The 22,485-nt window shown below is 35.5% G+C and overlaps 1 protein-coding gene across 2 annotated transcripts in view; it reads right to left on the bottom strand.

Moving 5' to 3' along the window:
- Positions 1-4,682: 4,682 nt before the first annotated feature.
- cpne5b (copine Vb) overlaps positions 4,683-22,485 on the bottom strand; it is a 106,943-nt gene continuing 89,140 nt past the window's right edge. For both annotated transcript variants that reach the window (XM_055026993.1, XM_055026994.1), the window contains 11 exons: positions 21,951-21,992; positions 21,688-21,763; positions 20,403-20,456; positions 19,773-19,834; positions 17,144-17,190; positions 15,818-15,999; positions 15,459-15,586; positions 11,252-11,354; positions 7,642-7,699; positions 6,286-6,359; positions 4,683-5,542 (listed from right to left, as the gene is read on the bottom strand). In XM_055026993.1, coding sequence (XP_054882968.1) covers positions 5,351-5,542; positions 6,286-6,359; positions 7,642-7,699; positions 11,252-11,354; positions 15,459-15,586; positions 15,818-15,999; positions 17,144-17,190; positions 19,773-19,834; positions 20,403-20,456; positions 21,688-21,763; positions 21,951-21,992 — 1,018 coding nt within the window. In that variant the 3' untranslated portion in view covers positions 4,683-5,350. The remainder of the gene's footprint in view (positions 5,543-6,285; positions 6,360-7,641; positions 7,700-11,251; positions 11,355-15,458; positions 15,587-15,817; positions 16,000-17,143; positions 17,191-19,772; positions 19,835-20,402; positions 20,457-21,687; positions 21,764-21,950; positions 21,993-22,485) is intronic.

Below are 22,485 nucleotides of genomic sequence, written 5' to 3'. Positions count from 1 at the left end.
TAATGCAGCAACCAAGTTATTATTTTAGCTACTATGCTACTCAGGATGTTATGAGCAGCTATGGTGGACATATTGTTTCACATTTGTTTAAAGACTTGATTTGTGACAGATGTCACTGCTGCCTCCCTCACTGCAGGTTGTCACATGCACATACAGCATAAACTGAATGCTGGAAGACAAACCTGCATGTGTAAACTGATATTTATAGGTTTCCATAAACATTTAGAGAAAATTCATTCAACATTCACAAATTGATCAGCAGTCTGAGAAACTATGTGATTTCTAATAAAAATGTGAAGAAATTTTTACACTAATAAACAAAAAACAGAAAATCTAGTAAAGTAATTTATTGAAAAGATTTTGAATTTGAATAAAATGTATTAAATGAAAGAAGCATTGCTAATTTTAGCAGGTAAAAGTTAACATTTACTTATATTTTTTTGCTGTTGTAAACAGTAAAGAGTGACTTTAAAAGGAATTTTTAGTCTCATTGTGGAGTTAGAACACATAAAAACTTTAAAAGTACGACACCCTGGCACCAGCCCTCCTCTCCACATGAAACATCATTCTCAATAATATTTCAACTGGCTGACAGATGCTAATCTGACCTCTTCCCCAATCTGTTCCTGTATCGCGTATCTCATCCTGCAAAGATTAATTCCCCTAACCACCAATTCTGCCGCCTGAATGTGCAGCAGAATTCAGAACTTCTGATGCCTTCAACAAACATTGCTTATTTTGATGCATTTTGCAAGCTTCTTAGTCTTTTCTCATGCAGCTTTTCTGCACCACCCCTGTGCTTTTGCTCTTCATCCATTGCCTTCTCTCAGACTCCATTCATCTCAAATGGCAAAATCTGGTAACTTTGATCAAAGAAGAGGGGAGGGGCCATGAAGGTTTCATCAGATAGTCCCAAAAGTCCTTCAAGAAATTAACCAATGGGGTTTGGCAACATTTTACTGCGTCTTGGCTTATTGTTTTCTATTACTATTTGCCATAATATCTGTCATATAAACTTGAAGAAAACTGAGAAGGAAAGACTGAAAAAATATATTTACCTGATTATAGAAAATATAAGGTTCTGCAATATTGAGAAGCGTAATACAAAAAAAATTGTGCAAAGAATTACGATAATTTTTTTAGATGTAATGATCAACTTTTTTCAATAAATTTATGGAAAGGACATAGACAAACAATAAAATTAGACAAAGAAATAAGTCTGCAGCAGTTTTCCAGATTATAGCATTTTTATGACATCCAACTCACAAGCTTAATTAGTTGTCGCACACCCTGCTGTTCTCTCAAACAGGTAACACTGCGAGACTTAATTTTCTCTGCTGATTCAAAGCCATAAAACTGCAGTGCTGACAAGTGACATCAAACAAACTCTTCACCAGCTTTTATAAAAGTAGTCAGGTTTTAATAATTTTGATTTAAGGCAATCCAATACAAAGCATTTCACAACCCACCATATGACACTAATCATGTACAATAAAAACCCTTGAAACGTGAAGCAGAGTCATGCAAAACAGAGAACTTAATATACCTAAATAATAAAGATATAAACAGTGAAATCAGACCAAAAATAATGATAAACAAATAACAAAAAGTGTTAACTGTAACATGCAAACTAGCTACAGCTCTTTTTCTTTATTCTTTAGAAACACTGATGAGACAGGAAATTTTCAGGAGTCAGGCACAAGAGAGAACAAATAGCTTGCAGTCCATTTTCATTGCCGCATTTGGTACAGAAATACTTGTATTCTGGATGGACTGCGCATTTTTTCTCCAACAGATGAAGGCATACAAAAAAGAATGTCATGCATTTGATAAAGATAATAATTATCTGGGCTTGAAAAGATAAAAGGATCAATGGCTTCTCATGTTCTAAAAAAATGTAACAAATATTTGTTATACAGCAATCTTTCCAAAAAATATATAAAAACATTTACAGTTAGCATTCATTTTAGGGATTTGATGTTAATGGCTGTAGGAGATTTATGTTTTTAAAAAGTGTTTCACTCAGACAGCATTCTTAAAGTGTGCTTTTTTTGTGTTGACTATTTGAGTCCAAGACAGTCTTTTGCAAAGATGATTTAGATCCTAACCTTAAATAAAACTGTAAAATAACAGAAAAATATATTCATTAAAAACTCAACTAGTGCAAGAACTTTTAGAGGAACTTACACTTTCCTATTAATGTTCAGTCTTGTTCATGATTGTGTCAAACTACTGTTGTTGCTTTAGAAAATGTGTTTGTAAGAGGTTAAAAGATTTGAAGGCAAACTTTAGTTCCAGTAGGATTTATACTTAATTGACTCCATATGCAAACCAACTGTTGCTCAAATGATTAACATTGAACAGTTCAGCCAAGCCTTTTGAATTGAAATATATTCTATTCCTTCAACACTTTCATGTTTTTCAAAGAAACGGGTAACCTTTTGTTTTATGGTCCATCTATCAGAGCCATCCGAGCTTTGACACAAACTAAAAAAGAGTGCTGTTATTTAATATTCATTCTTTCACTGCAACACAAAATAATTGAAAGTGCAGAATGACTACTGAATAATAGCGAGACAAAGACAAAAATAATGGAATCAAGCACAAGACTAACACAGATAATTGGAAATGAAACATTTTCCAATTATCTTGGTTTTGCTTCTATTTTTGGGAGAACAAACTTGCAAAAAACAAAATTAAATGAATTCACCAAGGCCATAGTTACTAATGCCAAGTTTTGTCCTCTAGATTATTCCAACCTTGTGTTGTAAATTGTGTTTCAACATTTCAAGGCATACACATATTCTCAGGAGTGGTGACTGAATACCACCGGAAATATATATATAATAAAAAAATCTTAAGTCCAGGATTATCATTGCTTTATTTGCAGAGCTTCTGCAGTTGGTATATAAAGATTCATAGAATTTAGAAACAGATGCAGAAATCTGATGAGAAGCTTTTGCTGAAATGTCTCAGCATGGCATTGACCTACATTTCTGCCTCTGAGGTCTGCATGCTGAGGAGGTTAAAAATGGAGCATCTTGCTTTGCTGCATATTTTCACCATCTCAACGGTTTAAAATCTTCTGCAAAATCCTCATTATAACTTTTTTAATGGTACCTAATAAAAGATGCAAACTGAAATACAAAAACATAAAAAGTGGAATAATGTGTACTCATTACACATTAAATGTAAATTTTTTTCTGATATTGCTTGTAAGAGAATTTTTTTCTTTTAATTAGTCTTAACTTCTCTTTGAATAAAATAAGATTTTCTGCTCCTCTTAAGTTCAAAGTCAAATGTCAAAGGTCTATTACCAGACAACATGGAGCTCAATGTAATGCTTTGTTTATACTTTTTTCTGATGGGATGAAAAAAAGAAAATCTGCACCAAATGTCTTTTACTGAATAAAAGGCTATTTGAAAAAAAGATTGGAAACTGATTTTTTCTGAAATTATCTTTTTTGTTCACTCATTGAGGACCTAATTTATTTAGTTACAAATAAGTTAGAATGAATGAATGAATGAATGAATGAAATCCAGTTCATGACAGATTATTTTTTGTATTGGTGTAGCACTATTTTAGGGTAGTACTGCCAGGAAATATCAAACATTTTTATAGTCTTCTGTATGAGGCATCCCTTTACAAAAAACAAATATCATACTTATTCCCATTGATATGATTTTGTAAACATTTTTAGTGAATTCATTTGCATAGAAAATAAATAATGGCTTTCACTCTAAAGACTTTGAGTACAACTTATACTTTTTAGAGCCATCATGTGATTTTTCTTCTCCACTCATCACAAGTCATCGCTATGGAAAAATGTTCACTTTGTGTTTTCCTCTAATGAGCAACTTTAAAGCAATCCAGCACCACAATGTCATCCAGCTTCTTACTATGAAATTACACCTCAGTATGTTTTAGGACTGATAGCAGAAAGGAGAACATCTCATGATGATAACTTTCATTTTAGCTTCATGGGAACTGGTTGACTTTTTCATCCAGGATCTTTGTCGGTGTAGTGTTAATATGTAGAGTTCAAAGTTTATTTGGCTCTAAGTTTTACTTAATTGTGTATGCAGCTGACTAAAATGATGTTTTGAAATATATTTGTAAACAGTGGCAGTGCATGAATTATGAATCCCACTTCAGAAACTTAACAGAAAGGATTACATTAAATAGCTCCAATGTTAAAAGACATGTCTTTATATATTATATACAGTTAGTATATTTACTGATTCTGCTGAGATTAAAATATAACTATAACATTTATTTGTATTTTTTATGTTAACTAAAAATCTCTTGAATGTCCTGAGACAGTTTGTATGAGTAATATGCTCACTGTAATAAAAAGAAGAAGAAAAAAAAAGATCTATGATCAGTATGAGAAATTCAACGGATGCACTCCTGGTGATTTTGGGGCCGTAAACAGCAGTTTATTTTTGCATATGCCTTGGATTTGCTCTCATTGCATTAAAACTTTCAAGAAACGTCCTACAAACAGTGTAATAGGAGCCAGTGTTTTTCATACTTAATTCTCCATGCTTTGTATTAAATGGTGGTGATGGAAGTAAAATATTTGACGAGGATGAATGACTTCCTCAGAATTAATGATTAGCAGCAGTCCTATAGAGTAGTTCTTTGTGCTAGCTTTTATATTCAGTCACTCAAAAATAAGTGGTGGTTGCTAAAATTTATTAGGCTTGTTTCGTTCAAAATTAGATGTAAAAAAAATATCCATGCCATTCTAAAAAAATGCAAATAAATTTCATACGACATGCACATACCAACATTTAGTATTAAAGAGGAAAGGAGGTGGTGTTGCTGTCATATCATCACCAGTTGAGATCAATCCCCAATACAAAACGTATTCGAGAATGACAACGGTGGCTAAAAAAATATTACTGCATTAGGCCACACTGATGATTGACAAGAAGAGCCTGGGTCAAGTTCAAATGTCCTGATACACTTAAAGAAACAAGCACAAACAGGCACAAGGTTTAACCACAACATGACCTCCGAATCAACCTGCTGTCAAAAGTAGACATGGAACAGTCACTGCCCGAAAGGCTTTCAGCAACAAGTCCTGAAAAATTGGGTCAGCATCTCCTGAAGAGAGCCTACAAAGAAACATATCACAGTAGAAACAAAACCGAACAAATAGAAAAAGAAAAATACTGCTTCTGTAGTCAATGGAAGAGTACAGCACAACATTCTACACCCATTGCTTGGCCTCCTGTTCACAGCAAATTAGATGAAATAAAATCAGGAGGTAGAGAGTTCCCACTGGACTCTGAGTGGCTGCTGCATGCTATCTGTCCTCAGTGAAATGCAAAGAAAAAGGTCTCAGATTTGTGTGTGGTGGTGTGTGTGTCCAGGCGGAGTGTATGGCGGCGGCGCAGGATTGGGTTTGATCCCTCTGCTCTTCATGTACGAGATAAACTGGTCAGGGATTTCTGCGAGCACATCTTTGGCGAGCCGTGCCATGCTCAGCACATGGTTTCCTGTCCGGTCCATGTAATCCCTAAAAGGAACAAACTGAAGAACAATGACAGACAGGGGAGATATACGGCTTAAAAATAATGCAAAACATGATGTAAACATGATGCTTAATAAATATGAAATTCGTTCTTTCATACGTGTTATATCATCACCTGGCTTTATGGCAAATTCACGTCAGACCAGCTTTAATCAAACTCTAGTTCATTTGCTTAGATGTGTGAATGCAACCGCACCAGATGAAAATGTAACATATTTTGCTGTTTTACTGTCTAATCAAACAGACTCTTCTGGGTTATCAGGTGTGAAAACAGTGAAATGCTTCAGATAATACTTCAAATAGAAATATTATCGAGTAAAAAATGTTTTCATCTAGATAAGAATTAGAAATGCTGCCAAAAATATTGAAATAGCCAAATAACAGGGACAAAACACTGCAGATGAAAGAGCTTGACAGGTAAGACATGCAATGCAAAACATTTCCAATGCTGTGTCCCACATTTAATCACATAACACAAATCTACTCCTCATTTTGTCATCTTCCATTAGTGACAAATGATGTTTTATGGGATGCGCACATCAGTAAACATATGTCAAAACTAAGTAACTTTGGAAGCACCACTGATGATAAATTACAACCTAAATATGTTGATACAAGGAACACACACACAAAAAAATCTTCATTTATTTTAATTTACCACTTCGCAATTAGCTCTAATGAAGATTTAAATATTCACAGGTTTTCCAAAGAGAATAAAAATCCCTGTATCTTCCACAATCACCTGAACAATGTCTCTCTCTGCCAGTTTCCCCCGGGATGAGATCCTGATGTCGTCACCGTCCAGCTCCACCATAGCTGCAAGAAACAAATCATGAGCAGGCGTGCATAAATCATGTGGTGTTAAGCATATTTCAAAAACAGCTACCATAACAACAGAGATAAGGTAGATTCATACTTATGTAAAGACGTGGGTGCCTCCGTATTCATGCATCATCTTCTAGCTGTAGTAAAGCTTAAACATATATTGAGCTGTGCAGGCTTTATTGGTGGTCTAATCTCGTAATAAGGCCCTTATTATAGACTGTGCAATTTAGAATCATCAGCACTAAACATTGCAAACCCAGCAATTAACCTTAGTCGGTTCTTCTGCAATTATGCCTGCATCCACCTACACAGTCGCTTCCCTTCAGATTTAAGAGTTTGAACAGCAGTTTTCTCTGTAAAATACAGTCAGAGAGGTTAGCCACTATTACAGACTCAGAACATGTGTGTGTCTGTATGTAAGTACACGCACACATACACTATCATACTTATACCTTGTATATATCTGCATATAAGGTACTGTATATATATATAAATAAGATACAGCAAACAATGATCCTCTAGAAATAAGAGCCTTTGTTTTCTTTTTTAAATGTGTGCTAAGCTACTTTGGTTTTGCTTTATTTATATTTTTGCTGTTTTATGAATATTTTTCAGCTGCAGCCTTTGAACAAAGTGAGAGCAGACACGAGCTAGTGACAGAGCGTCAGGGTGAGATAAAAGTAGGCTGATCAGGAAAACTCCTGTCTCTTTTATCTTTTCTTCATTTTTGGAGACATCCGTGCAGCACACATATTCAACTTAAAACACTGCATTGAGTTTAGTTGTGATTCTTAGTACTGAAGAATTATTTTGCATTAGATTTTGTAGTGAATATGGTTGTATTTTTTTTCTGAATCCCACTTTTGAAACTCTTCTTGCCCAAGAAACATTAACCTTACTAGTGCATTGCAAACGTATTGATAATCCTTGAACCTTTATCACATTTTGTGACATTACACTCAAACTAATATATATATATGGAATTTATAACATGAACTCAATGAAGTGCATAATTGTGAAATGAAAGGAAAATTATGCTTCACATGTTTTTCACAAAAACAAATCTGTGAAACATGGCATATATTTGTATAAAGTCTGATGCTCTGAATTACCTCCAGACATCAGCTAATTAGTAAAAAGTCCACTTTTTGTTGATCTTGGACTTAAATATTAAAAGGCCACATTAAAGTTTCTAGTTCTCCCTGGGACCGCAAAAGGAACAAAAACTTTGGCGAGGTACTGTATGTTCATACAACCATCAAAGTTATCTTACCGTCAAACTCAGCTTGACCAACTCCTACAATGATTATGGACATAGGAAGTTTGGCAGCCTGTGAAGAAATCAAAATTCAAAAAATGTAAAACATTGTTCCCAGAGAAAAACATTGTGATTGTGAAAATGTTCTGTATTTGAGGTCTCCATGATCGGATTGCATTCATATTGTGTGTTAACATATCATATGACAAAAGACCCCAATTTTATATAAAAGAAACAACAGAGAAATTGAAGTTACTAAGGCGTCATTATTAGGTAGAAAACAAACTTGTCCTCTAAACTTGTTTTTTACTCCTCTTGCCAGAAACATTATTTTTTTATATTTCTAAGTAAACAAACTATTTCCTTATGAGCAGGACACTGAATGTTAGTAATCAGATTTGAGATGGTGGTGGAAACTGACTGCTCATAGTAAAAGTTTAACTTGAAATGCATGGGGAGATTTTTTTTAGTTTTTATGTATGTTTTTGTAGCTGATGCTGTTTAGATAACGACACAACCAATCTAACTGCAGCAAGTCATTCACATAAACTGTCTTCACCTAAAAACATTATGATCCTATCTCAGAAATGACAGCCTGCCTCAGCAATGTGTTCACCTCTAAGAAAGAGGAGAATGTGGGGAACAAAAGTGCCTGGCTGGTTGGTTGAGATGCCGGCTTAGACAAAGAAAATTGGACACATTTGTTGGCAGCAAGCTTGAGCATGACTTATTTTGCAAAAGACGGATGAGCCATGAGAGGAAGGAAGGGGGGAAGTGCTGGACAAGCAATTACAGCCACCTTCCCCGTCACCTGCCAGTCGACTCCAGGCTCCACCTCTAATCAAACGAGACAGTGGTTCAGTATACGAGATCGACATTTTGTAAACAAACATCGAGCAGAGTTGGCTTGAAAAATTTCAATATGAAGGGAAGGTAAAATAATGCATGGTTTTGAAATAGTTTTTCAAATAAAAACCTGACAAAGGCATTTTTCATCAGTATTCACGTCATTTAGTTAAATTCCTAGGTGAACTAATTGCTTCCAGATGTCACCCAATTGTTCAACAAAGACCATCTGTGTGTGATGCCATCATAGAAGAAAAGTAAAAATACATCTGTTCTGCGAAGGCCAAAGTGTTTTGTTGGAGAAAATAATTTAACATAACAGAATAATAAGAATCACGTGACACAGCTGACAGTTCAGGGATAAAGCTGCAGGAAAGCTTAAAGAGGATTAAATCCATAAAGCTATTTCAGAACCCTCCACCAAAAACGATAGTCATGATGAAGCACAAAAAAAGAGTCTATGGTAACTCTGAAGGAGCTGCAGAAATCCACAGCTCAGGTGGAATGACCTATTGATCGGAGAGGGATTAGTCATGCATCCTACAAGTTAATTTAAAATAAAACAGCTGTTTCCATATCAGGGAGTTCAGAAGGATGATCACCAGTTGTGATGTGTACAATTGCTACTGCTAACCTTCTTTTACAATATTTTCACATGTCCATAAAACTACTGAGATTACATTTCATGTTTGTCTGAGGATTTGTGTGAGGTTCAACAGCTTTACTTGAAATTCTCAACATAATTTCTCAACCATTATGCAAATTAAATCTCTTTATGTGTTTCTATATCACTTACAGAATATATGCGCATACCAGGCTCCAGTATTCATAGCAGCTTACATAATTTGCTCCTTCTTTTCTTTGATAACAAAAATGTTTAGTCCTTTTGTCCTTACAATCTTCAATCTCATCGACATTTATTGGAATTTCATGCAACAGGTCAACACACGTGTGATTTTAAAGACAAAGGTAATTTAAATGCCCTTTCAATTAAAATGAATGATTTGAAAACGTGGTGCACATTTGTATACAGCTCTGATCCCGCTAAGCAAAACCCATTGTAACACAGAAGAAGTCGTCATACTAGTAAATCAAATCCAAGTTTGTGCATATTGTGATTATTACAGCACTCTTGAAAACTGATTTATTTTTTTAAAAATTTGCAAAACACTCAAAAACATTTTGCCACATTGTCATAATGAAGTATTTGTGTAAAGAATTTTGAGGGAAAAAATATGAATTTAACACAAATATCCTGCCTCATGCTAACAACTTAACCAGAGGGCTGAGATGTTTAGAGTTGAGCATGTTTAGATTTTCTCAATCTGTCTCTCTGCTCGTATTTGAAAAATGAATTCAATTGTGATTTAGTTTGAAGCACACATAGTGTATAACCTCAGCATAGTGTATAACCTCAGCATAGTGTATAACCTCAGCACAGTGATCGCTCTCGTCCAGAAGCAGTGGAGAGAAAAAGGGAAAGAACAGTGGAAGCGGCAAGCATCAGGAGTCCACAGGGCTGGAGGCTGTGAGATAGAGCAGCAGGCAAGATCTTAAAAGGAAGGTGTGGCTGTTCTAATGTTTTGATTAACAGTCGCAAATTCCCTTTAAATCCAGTCTGCTGGGTGTTCTGTGCCGGTGGCAGGCTGCGGAGGTGCAGGAAGGATGGAGGAAAGAGGGACACACTGAAGAAAAAGAAAAGAGTAGCGCACATTTGCCATTTGGAGCTGAAAGACGAAAAAATGTGAATGACAAGTTTCAGGAGAGTAGCTCTATTTTTGTGCTGTGCTTATAGAAGCAGCAAAACCTTCAAATATCTGTAGCATATTTTGTTTGGTAGGAATGTGATAATCTTCAGCTGAAAGTAAAAACAAATCCACTCTACTGCTCTTGTTGCTGTTGACACTGTTATATGAAGTCGTGGCTTTAGGGCTTCTTTTCTACATACTGCAGAACAGCTGTTCTCCTCGACACAGCAAAGCTCCTGCTGTGTCTAGATTTGTGTGAAAACAAGACAAAACTGAGGAATGCTGAAATTCACAGCTGAAATGCTTTTTAAATAGGTGTGTTATCTGCTTTTCTCTTTGCTTTAAATTGCCAGTTAGTGTTTTTCGTTAATGTGATTTTTTTTTTTTTCTAATGAATGTCTACAGAGAGATTTTAGTGCATAGTTTTCTACATACGAGTTGCACAACATCTTTGCAATGTCAGTGTGTTCATTAGTGATGTTACAAAATACTTTTTGAAATGCAATACTTGTTGTTGTATGTCATATAATACACCTTTTCTTTCCATTGAAATATTCATTATATTTGAAAAAGCCTGGCAGCAGTAGATTTCATCACCTGACAAGATTTTGCAGGTAAATTCATAAATAAATATTTATGAATTTAAGGGGAAAAGAGCTACTGGGTGCAAAGAGACTGCTGAACTGAGGGATTCCAGCATAATTTAAGACGAATTATAAAATAATGTATATTTTTATCACAATTGCTTTTGTCATAAGTAATTATTTAAAACAATATCATCTAAAGCTTTAATTGTCAATTTGCTATAGCTCTTTCAAGTCAGAATGACTATTGTCATCAGAAATTTGTCTTAATATATATTCTGTGTTTTAGAGTTACTAAATTCAGTAGAAATTCACTGAGAGGCTTAAGAAAAGAATATATGCCCATTGCAGCCTTAACAGACCTTCAGTACCATCAAATGTGTATCCTGGAATATGTTTAGCTTCACATGATGTAGGACAGAATGAAGAATTGTCTTTGTTTCTTACGTTTACGATGGCTTCTTTGGTCTGGGCCATGTCTGAAATGACACCATCTGTGATGATTAGGAGGACAAAGTACTGAGAGCCGTCCTGCACTGCGGCTGCATATCTGCCCAAAGATAAAATTGCACATCAGGAGAGCATTTGTTATTCACTATAGAAACCAAACAAGCCTGACATTTGGATTTACTCACATATTTGTCAAAACAATCAATAAATCCAAAATTTATCTGAAAAAGAACTTGTTTCAGTTCTCATCACACACAAAAAGTTTTTGTGTTGATGTGTGAAAAAAAAAGTTATATTCAAATATGCAATAGTCAGATAACACAGACATGTTTAAAGCGGGATGTTTATATTCTGATTTACAAATTAGATTCATAAATCAAACAATTATTGGTGGATTAGTGCAAATTTTAAATACTGACTATCATTCTTTTAGTAACGCAATAAATTGCTGTAGTTTTAGAAGAACAAGTTACTTTAACAACTCAAGTTTGAAAAAACAAAAACAAGTACAAGTGATAAATAAATATTCTTATCATTTTGTGATCTAAGAAAAAGATTAAAATAAATGTATAACTTGGCTGTATTTTATGTTTTGGAAACTATTTTAAAATGAACTTGTATTTCTGGCAAACACAGTCAAAGAGATGGCTCATTTTCTCATTTTGAAACCAGATGTCCTCATCAAGGCAAGAGCTCCAAATTACAGACAGGCTGCCAGAGCGTCCAGGGCACATAATCCTGCTGTGGGAGGACACCGCCAGTGACGGGCTGCTGCCATTAGATGGATGTGCTTGATTACTAACAGCATTTTGATAGAGTGAATGTCGTGTCCTGAGACGTCCCAGCAGAACATTTAATCAAAATGGCCAACAATATAGTTTTGCAGAGCAGAGAAAGTGAAAATAATGACATGCGTTCATGGCTCAGTTAAAGCCTTTTACGCAGTTTGATTGGAGAAATCAAACAAGATTACTTTCCTGTAAAATGGTTACACTTTTTACAAAACAAATCATCTTGTAACCTGGTTTCCATGGTGTTTTCTCATGTCTAAAATTACCTAAAACCTGGGAAAATATGTAAGCAGGGTAATTAAGATGTAAGTAGATGAGTTTAGCAACCATTCAGTAAGAGTATTTACAAGAAAATAAACACGTGGCGCACATCCCTCAGCTACAATACTGTATCTGCAAAACCTTGATAAATTTGAACACTTGAACAACACTTAGATTCAGATACAGTCATCAGAGTAACATTTTTATGTTCTGCTTTTGGCAGCAAAACTCTTGAGGATAATAGGGAGCGATAAGAGAACAAAAGCAGATTACATCATGTGACATCTTAAAAAAACTGATGATTTTAACACACAACAGAGCACTAAAGCTTTTGAGAGTTTTCTGTAAGCTGCTCCACAAACATTAATATGCATGTACCATGTAAATTCAGTAGAAATTAATCTAATGAATCTAATCCAAGTACAGATTACAATAAACTAAGAAGATTTTACAATGGAGTGACCACAGTGTTTAAAATAAACTTCATAATACAAATCTCTCATTCACATTGCATCCTGATATCTATCGATCAATAAGAGCTAGACTTGTGGAAGCAATGTTAAGAAAACAAAAAAAATAAGGCTATTAATAGAACATTTTCCATTTTTCTTCACTCAGATTTCAGGAAAATAATGGTTCACTAGTCATCACTCACATCATAAGCAGCGTGCTTTATGGTAGGATTTGCTCATTTTTCTGACGCTAATTCAAGCAGTTATGCAAGAAAATGATATGCTTCTCTCTGTGTTTTGTTTCCAAGAACTGCAGAAACCTATTCACAAATACAGGCTGTACATCTCTATATCTGACACTGGTTCAGTGTACATAGCACAAAATAACACCAGTAAATTGGCCATACTTTCAACTTTTGCTTCATTTAATACATGTGGCTGCCATACTGGCTACAAAACCCAGCCATATTTTCTAAATTAGAGCTCAGACTGTGTAAAAGACGACTGGGAATAAATCCCCCCCTCCCCCAACCTTATTCATTAATTTACTAAACTTTATTTCACCAGGAAAATCCAATTGAGATAAAAAGAAAATCTTCTGAAAAAGAGTTCTGGTCAAGATTGGCAGCAGAATACAGAGCTTCATTCTGCACAAACACAATCCAGCACAACAATGCTGCTTCAGGGTGGTCATGTCAAGTCAGTGGGCAGTCCTTCAGCTTGAATGTGTGAGGATTTTGTGTAGACTGCATAAAGCAAAGCAGGTACAGGTACCACAGGCCACTTCAGAAAATGATTTGAAGAACTCTGAACCTCAAAACAAGTTCATTCACATTTGGATAGAGGCTGGAAATTATTTGAGGCTAATAGGTTTTAAAACTTTTTATCAATAGAAAGTCTGGGAGAGTTTCTATTCAGTAATCTGGAGCTCTTGCCAACATGTGTCTGATTATGATTTTTTTTTCTCTTTTCACACAATTGTATTTATTTATTGTTTTAATTTATGAGGCCAAAATCAATTTACTTTTAATTTTTATAACTTATTTTAAATGAAAAAGAAAAGGTGACAGCACTTCACCGGATGTTAGATTTCTAAACAAATCAAACATCAAATATTTGTTTAATTTGTTCTCCAGTTTAGTGAGAAGAAAATCCAATTACCCAAAGGTTCACCAAACAATAAATTGTGAAAATGTGTTAAAAAAACGTTAATAACATGTTCCTAATAAATGATTTGAGACAGTAAAACTGAACATTTTGGCAGATCGCAGAATATTTTTAGTGGCCAGTTGGATATAATTGATTAAAGAGCAAATGAAAGTAATATCAAAGTTTAAAAATCTTTATTTGCATGTATGTTTTTATAATTTGAATAACTGAAATGCATGTACTTTACTAATAACCAACAATATAGATTTCTCATATATCTATTTAACAGCTTCTATAAAATGACTGCTCTGTCGTGTTTCTCATGATGGAAAAAACATAATTTAACTCATGTCAAGTCTTTTTTTCCTTCCAACTGTGATAATTATGGGTTACAACTGATGTTGATCTGAAGTTCAGTCCCACTGAATACTGACATGACAGACTTGACAGTCGTCCAGCAGGGAGCCGATGACTCCCTCCTCAGGTACAGTTAATCTCAATATTCATGGATAAAGAACCTGGTAGATCAAAGTGGCATATAAAAGCAAACACTACAGATCAACATCTTCAGAACGTGAATGTAATGATCAGGCCTGGCGTTCTGTGTTGGTGGATCATAACCAGGTTGTAAAAAAAGAAGTAAAAACTCAGAAGAAAATGAATAAACAGAAGAAACAAAATTAAAAAAGAAAGGAGTGAAATCTCAAGCAGAGTTTTCATTGAACAAAAAGTTAAACTCAAGTGGAGGGCTAACAGTCTATAACATTTGATGCACTAAAGCGCAGGTTGTTTGAGTTTCTATTCAAGCAATTACCTACTCAAAGCTTTTTTCTCTCTTCGGTTTCTTCTTTTAGCATTTTAAAGTGACTTGTATATAATTTGTGCAAAATATAAATACTGTTTTTCCAAACTTAAGACTTTGTTATGGACTGTTTTATTGACAGGTTAAGCTGTACCAGAGCTACAGATAGCCTGCCTCTATGTCACACTGCAATAATCCGGTAATTCATTCATTTTATACAATTCTTACTGTTTGATAGTACAATACTTCTGTATTGAAATGTATTTCTTGTTGGTCTCATATGAACTCTGTATTCTAAACCTAAAATCTGAGGAAATCTGTAAGACACTGTACACTAAATTAACTTTGTATTGATATTCTAATCTATTCAGGCACATTTGTCAGAGCGCAAAAACCTAAAGGAACAGCTATACTGAACAAGAACATCATAAATAAAAATATTAGTTTTGTATTTGTAGGGATTACAGAATTCCTTTTAGCTCAATAATAATAAGCTAAACAAATAAAAGGGATAACCTTGGTCTACTTCCAAAAAAGTGTTCTACATTTTTAATGGATAAAACATCTATGCAGTATTAAATATTTGCAACAAGGAACTGAAATTTAATAGTGATTTTCTAGTCATGGTGACTACTCAAAAATGCTTCACACTTGAAGTTTTGTAGAATTGCAACTCTACCCACAGAGTCACAGTTATCCATAAACAGCAGCAACACAAACAGGTGAAGATGTCACAAATAGTTCAATACCTGGCAACATGGTTCACTATTGGAGCAAAGTTGGTTGGCCCGTATAATTGAACCGTCTTCAGACTTTGATGGTATGCCTCCAGGATTCCTTCAATACCATTGCAATAAGGATTTTCCATGTTTCCATTCTGAAAATGATATAAGCAAACACAAGGTTCGATTATTAAGATCTATAGAAACAAATCTGAAAGAAAACAAAACAGCTTCCGCATATATACAATACACAAGAGCTGACAATAGATTAACTAAATATTTACGGCATAAACAATTTCCAAATCAATCAATTAATGTCTAAAAGAAACAATTGACAGTTTGAAAAATCAACTGAATGGAGTTATGATGTATAAAAGGAGATTCACCAGTGGAAACTCATGAGACACTCGCCCATCAGGAGGCAGTTTTGCTCCAAAGCCTAAAGCTGGAAACATCTTGTCGCTGTCATAGTCCTGAATGATTTCCCCAACAGCCTTCAGGGCCATGGCATAGGCGTTCAGCTGGTAAGGGTTCATGTAGTGCAATGAAGTAGATTGGGAAGGATTACCTATGGATAAATGAAACAGAATCTAATAATCGCCTCTCAAAACCTCATTGTTCGTTGATTTGGACCGGTCCTAGTTTGTGGCTGAGCTCAGCCATACAACAATAAAAGTGCACTGGACAGACTGAATAATGTCAGTGTAGAAGATGACCCTTCCCATTAATGATTGTTTCCTCTTGAGTTGTTGCAGGAGGCAGAGTCTCTGCTGTAAACCACAGGTTAGTGTTGTCAATTATTCAACCATAAGAAATGACAAGAAGTTCATACTTATGGCTTAGCCATGCATTTTGGCAGTGAAAAGCTGTATGTACTGCAGGTGTTGATCCCACATCTTTGATAGGCCAGTCATGGTGTGTTTACACCAAGCGTGTTAGGCGTGTCAAAAACGCGTCTGACGCATCAAGTTTGACGTGTGTACACTTACGGTGCAATAACACCAAATGTAATTTGAGTGTCATGTCTACATTCAAAGTCTACGTGGCGCACCGGACGTGTTGGACGTGTCAAACGCTCAAAATGCCCCAAAAGGTTCAAAAGTTCACATAGAGTTTGAATGTAAACCAGAATCACCCGACTCTCAAAACGCGTTTGGTATGAACGCACCATCACACTGACCACCTAAATGATTCCTTCAGTGATGATTTGCCACTAGGTTTTAACAGCCCAGCATTTGTGATATGTGTCAAAAACAACCACTTAGATTGAAAATATCAAGAGTTTCACATTTTATCGTTTACTGAAAAATGGTTGTGATTTCGCGTGTTGCACATTTTTCCATTGGTAAAGAGTTGAAACTTATTTGTCTCATTAACTTTATTTTCTGATCGGGAGAACTTTTCCCCACACATAACTTTCAAGAATTTAAATGCGTTGCTATTCAGTGGTTCCACAGTGTGAGGATTAAAACTTGTAACATCATATCCTTCTCCCTGATGAGTGCAGAAGCAGAACATTTAGCAGGAGGAACTCCCCAGACAGTGAAGGCTTTAACTTACTGAGCAGTGATTGTATACAGTGCCCATGACAGCACTGTCTGTTTCGGTTTGCGAGATTGATTCTAAATATGAACACGTCACAGTCAGATATTCCCCTCAATTTATTCCTGCCCTCCTCACCAAACACACGCTTTGAAGTTGTAATCACTCACCATTAGATGCTGTGAAATCAATGGCCACAGTGAAATTGATCTGCGTCCTGGAAGAGGCAAAAAAAAAAAAAGCAAATCAACAACAGGGACCGGACCGTCATATTCAAAATTAATGCACTCTCACTCACACAATCTGTGACACAATAGGAAATATTTTCCTCGGAATAATTAAAAGGGTGTTGTTCAAACCATATAATAGTTGTACTTTTTATTCAACAGGACTTCATTTATTATTCACTTTCCTAAATCAATAACAACAATTACAGCACAAGCAGCAGCCACTCATTTACCAATTAAAATTTAGGATGTGATATCCAAGGTATCTGACTTTCACCTTCTCAATGAAAGCCTAGAGGAGCAGGTGAGAGACCAGGCCTGGTAACAAGCTATTAGACTGATGGAGCACTTAAGAACAAATCATAATCCAATTTTCCCTGCTGACGAAGCTTTCCTCCTCTACGTCTTGCTAATTTACGACAAAATGAGGCCCAAAGGGGCTTAAGTGACAGCCTCTCGTTATCTAGAAAAGTCACCAGAGAGAACGGAAAGAATGATGATAAAATGAACGTGTTTAATGTTCCCATTAACCTTTCAGTTTGGCATGAGGATTGTAATGTTCCACAGCCTGACCGAGCTAACATAATTAAAGTTAATTTTATTAATTAATTAACTTTTTTTTCTGAATGAGGTTAGCAAATGGTTCATCTCCGAGAAGAATTTTAAAAAGTTTTTCCGGTAATTCTCTTTTTTTAAATCTGAATTTTCTTCCTCTTTGAGCTAAAAGTTACTTTATACCATCTTTCCTTTAGATTTTCAGGGTTCCAGTTATTTATTTATTTTTTTTAATTTACTCTTGAAAAATAATGTTTCTTTTAATAAGGATTATTTTTATGCATATCAGAAGGGGGAAAAGGCTAAATATCAACCAGTTTCCCTAGAACATAAATTAACTTATGTTAGATGTTTTTTATTTTTCATCCATTTGTATGTCTGAAGTGAGGTCACTAAAACATAAGATTATTGTATTATAAATCCACCAAAACTGAGAGCTGTCAGCAAAATCTGTCACACTTGTCAGTTCTACCACAGGACATAGAAAACACTGACAGTTTCCCTGCTGTGAAGAGACAGCTGAGATCAAAGCACCGTCCAGCCTGCTTGAAAAGTATCACTTTACCTGACAAATACTTGATATGCATAAGCCATCTCAAGTGCTAAAGCTAACCTGAGATTCAAGGAGAGTTTAACTTTAATTCATCAAGTATTTATGTGTACTTCTAAATAGGAAGTACACACAAAATAGCACAAATAGTGCCCTGCCTCTTTTCTCAAGAGTATGAGCAACTGTGAGAATACACCTTGAGTACAGATTGCAGATATTGCACACCTTTCAGAGCAAGAACATCAACATGAAGCAACAACAGATTGCTTGTGAACATGAAGCTTTTCCAGCTAAGCTTTCATGGGTCGACATAATGGACCTCAACGTCCAGGTCGACTATGACGCTGTCGTTTTCCCTTTTGAGGATGACAGCGACAGCCCCATTGAGCCGGAAGATGTATCAACAGAGATCCAGGGGGAATCAAGTCCTCCCGGCGACTTTGAAAGTCCAACATCTTCGGAAGTCGAGCAGAAAACATCTCGGTCTGCTGGCTTCAAGATCACCCCCTCAGTGGAAGTCATGGACAAGACAAACTGCTTCGATCTCACGAAGCAGTTGGACGATCTTAAAAAAAGAGTTGCAGAGTAAGATTTTTGATCTCCATGAGGAACGAGACCGAAGGATTGCATATCAGGCTGAAGTCAAATCACAGCAAGAGGAGATTCAAAGACTGCAAAAGATGTTACAAAAAGAACGTCACCTGCAAGTGAAACATGATCATGACAGAAACGTTACAGGTTACAGGTGGCCCTTCCAAAGTTACAGCCGATAAGAACCTTCTTCAACAGCTGGATTACTTCAAGAAGGAGGCTGAAAAATATGCCTCCCGCAACAAGGGTCTCGTAGAAGTAATGGTTGAAGAATACAGAGTGAGGCTGAAATATGAGGAGCAGCTCAAAAGACACACTGAACAAGCTTTTAAATTCATAGAACAAGAGGAAACAGTGAAATCTTTGCACGGTCAGGTTGCAGACCTGAAGATGAAGTTAAGTGCATGCAGTTTATAATGCATGCACTTAAATTTATGTATTTATCTTGATATTAGGAAACATATCTAGTTTTTCAAAACAATTGAACTGTTTGCTGCTGGCCTGTTGAAAACGTTTTCCCTTGAGGTTACTGACAGAGTCATAACAAAATATTGCTTTATTAATTTAATTATTAAATAATACACACTGTGTTAGGTCTTGGTTCAACAGGCTAAGTGCAATCATTTCAACATATTTTAATAAACGTAGAACCAGTTCGGCCCTCAGCTTGCAGCAAATTTGGTTATTTGGCCCTCGGTGTATTTGACTTTAACATCCCTGCTCTCAGGTGTCACTGTGCAGAGAAAAATGTGGACAAACCTGCAGGTAATAACGTGGATATCATTTTCCTATCATGAGAAAGAACAGCTGGAAAAAAATGTCTATTTGAATTTTTTTTTTCCTCGACTTTTCGTGCAAAAAGTCATTCCCACTCACCCTCCTTTGATGTAATCTAGGAAGGTGAACTCTGACTCAACAGAGAACGAGAGTAGGGTCACCTGTGAATCACAAAGAAGGAGAAAGAATTGTTTAGACCCATTGGCATTGGTGTTTTCCTCCTAATACATCCTACACCTCTGCATATTGACTCAAATCATCCCATCGAAACAGGATGAAAGGAAACTGCCTTTCAAATAATTGAATTATTTGCAATGCCAAAGGACAAGTTTGAAGAGTAGATGGGATGCATTTGTATGCATTACTCACTCCAGCAGATGTGTTTGGGTAAGCTGTGTGAAAAGTAATGTCTCAATTGGTCATTGGTGTCCCTCGTCTTTCTGATGTCTTTCAAGATCCTCAGTTTCCCTCAATTTGTGTCTCTTACAAGTTTTTCTCACCACAGCCAGTCACATGTAATGCACCGTGATTTTTTCCCCCCACATATCTTTTTTTTCAATGTGCTTCATATTTTCCATTTAAGAATACATCTGAGCAAATCAACCCTTTAATCTTGAACATACATTTTCCCAGACAGAAGAAAATGTGCCTCTTTTAAGACTTAAATCACACAAAAGAAAACTAACACTGAAAAGAGGAAAAAGTCTTAGTTTCTGAAGGCATACTTACTGTTCCTGAGTTAACATATTTCTTTTTCTTCATTTTCTTCTTGTTGTTAATCACCTAAGAAGATAAAAAGATTAATAAAAAGCATTAAATACAGGTAATATTCTTTTACAACTTCTTAAAACTTGATTGGCAATACTGTAAACATATATACATTTTAGATATAATGATAGAAGTGTCTGTCTCTACACATATTTGTCAGAAATAGTTATAGATGAAAATTCATGGCTGAATGTTAAGTTAAAATTGATTCTCAAGTGGAATGGGTTTAATGCATGCGGCTAACATTAAGCTGCATTCTTGCGAATGAAGAACAAGAGAGAAATGCCAATTCAGACACCAAAGACGTCTCAGCTCATTACCTCAATTCTCAATGGCTGCAAGGCATGAAAGTGACAGCCCCTAATTTAACATGGAGGGATGGCAATTTGTCTGACACACCAAACAATCTGCTGATGCAAAAACTAAAGGGCCTTTCAGTCTCACCGGGAGGTAAAGAAGAATCAAATGCAGAGCATAATGGAGCTGACATCTAAAAGACAGGTATTTGTCCTTCGCTGAAGGCCACCAAACCACAGGGGCACGTAGGCATCGACACGTCGTTTATTCTCGGTAAGATTCTGACTTTTAATTCCCACTCAAAAATTTCAGCTCATTTCGATTGGTAGATTTTAAAGAAGAGCTCAAAAGATTGTTGTCATAAAACCATCATATAATGTGATAAATTGTTAAATGAATATCAAAAGTCATGGTTAGGATAAACATGAAATATACTCATGTCATTATTCACGTCCTAAAATGGGATTTTCATAAAAATGAACATTCAAAGCATCAAATAAATCCCTACATTGTTTTTTCTATTAATTTTGCTTCATGCTGCTGCTAATAATTCAATTTCTATGCAACTAAACACACCAGCAATTACAAAGAGAAAAATAAAAAAATAAAGTAGATCAGGTTTTATTGAATGTACTGCAGCTCAGGGAAGGTGGAGAGACAGTAAGACTGACAATAAGAAAGCTCAAGAAAACACACTAATACAATTTTTTTCCAGTGTTTCTTTGTTTCTTTTTGAAACATTTATTTTTTTAGTTCATTTCATAGAAGTAGAGAATGTCCATGGAGAGAAAAGAACTAATGTTAATGGAAAGCAGCGTAACATGGTTGTCGAATGATGGAAGTGTCAAACACATCAGTCACAGGATCGAGATATCTCCCACACTGGGATTCCGTGTTTTAGGATCGAACAGACATGTTGCTGAACAGTGGGAACAGCGAGATGACTCACCTCATACACATTGAACTGACTTTGCCCTCGAGCTAGCTCTCGGTAGCTGGTCGTGAAATCCCCGATGAAGTCATGGCTTGGGAGGAAAAAGTGAGAAGAAAACAAAACGAAGGAAAACAGGAAAGGAAAAACAAACTTTAACTTCAGAAGGGAAGTTTTTATTCTGATCCGAGGGTTTTTTTTTTTTTTGTATTGTTTGCATGTCAGAGCGTGTTGTTGCATGGAATTTTTTTAAAATATGAAAAATACACATTTACAATCACCTGCCATCCCGGTCCCAGTCATACACCTCCACCTTGATTGTTCTGTGGAAAGAAAACACTCAACTCAGAAAACATTTGCACATGATTGTTTTCAAAATAGCATGTTCTACAGCTTTGTTAGACATTAAGCATTTAAGGTTGAGAATTGCATTTCATGCAAAGTTTTTGCAAATAAAATATATCATATTAAGATATTTAATTATCATTTTACATGTTGGCCATGATATAAAAGCACCCATTCCTTCTTAGGAAGCACTTGGACATCTGTTATTTTGTGAAATTACAATCCATACAGCATAAATTTGTTTTATTCTGATTATATGTAGTTGAGTGATATAAAATAAAACAGAATTTTTGATTGTAGGAAAATTCAAACAAGCTTTCTAAAAAAACAACAACAAAATATGGAAAGTGTGCTGTGGATTTGTATTTGGTTACTATGACAATGCACTTACTGCATTGTCACATGATCCAACTTAGCCTTTAAAGATAACCTGAGATGAAAATAATTCCTACTAAAACCACATAAATTATA

Source organism: Poeciliopsis prolifica, unplaced genomic scaffold (genome assembly GCF_027474105.1).
Source record: "Poeciliopsis prolifica strain line A6 unplaced genomic scaffold, Auburn_PproV2 SCAFFOLD003, whole genome shotgun sequence".
Taxonomy (NCBI): domain Eukaryota; kingdom Metazoa; phylum Chordata; class Actinopteri; order Cyprinodontiformes; family Poeciliidae; genus Poeciliopsis; species Poeciliopsis prolifica.
This window is presented reverse-complemented; position numbering and strand designations above follow the sequence as displayed.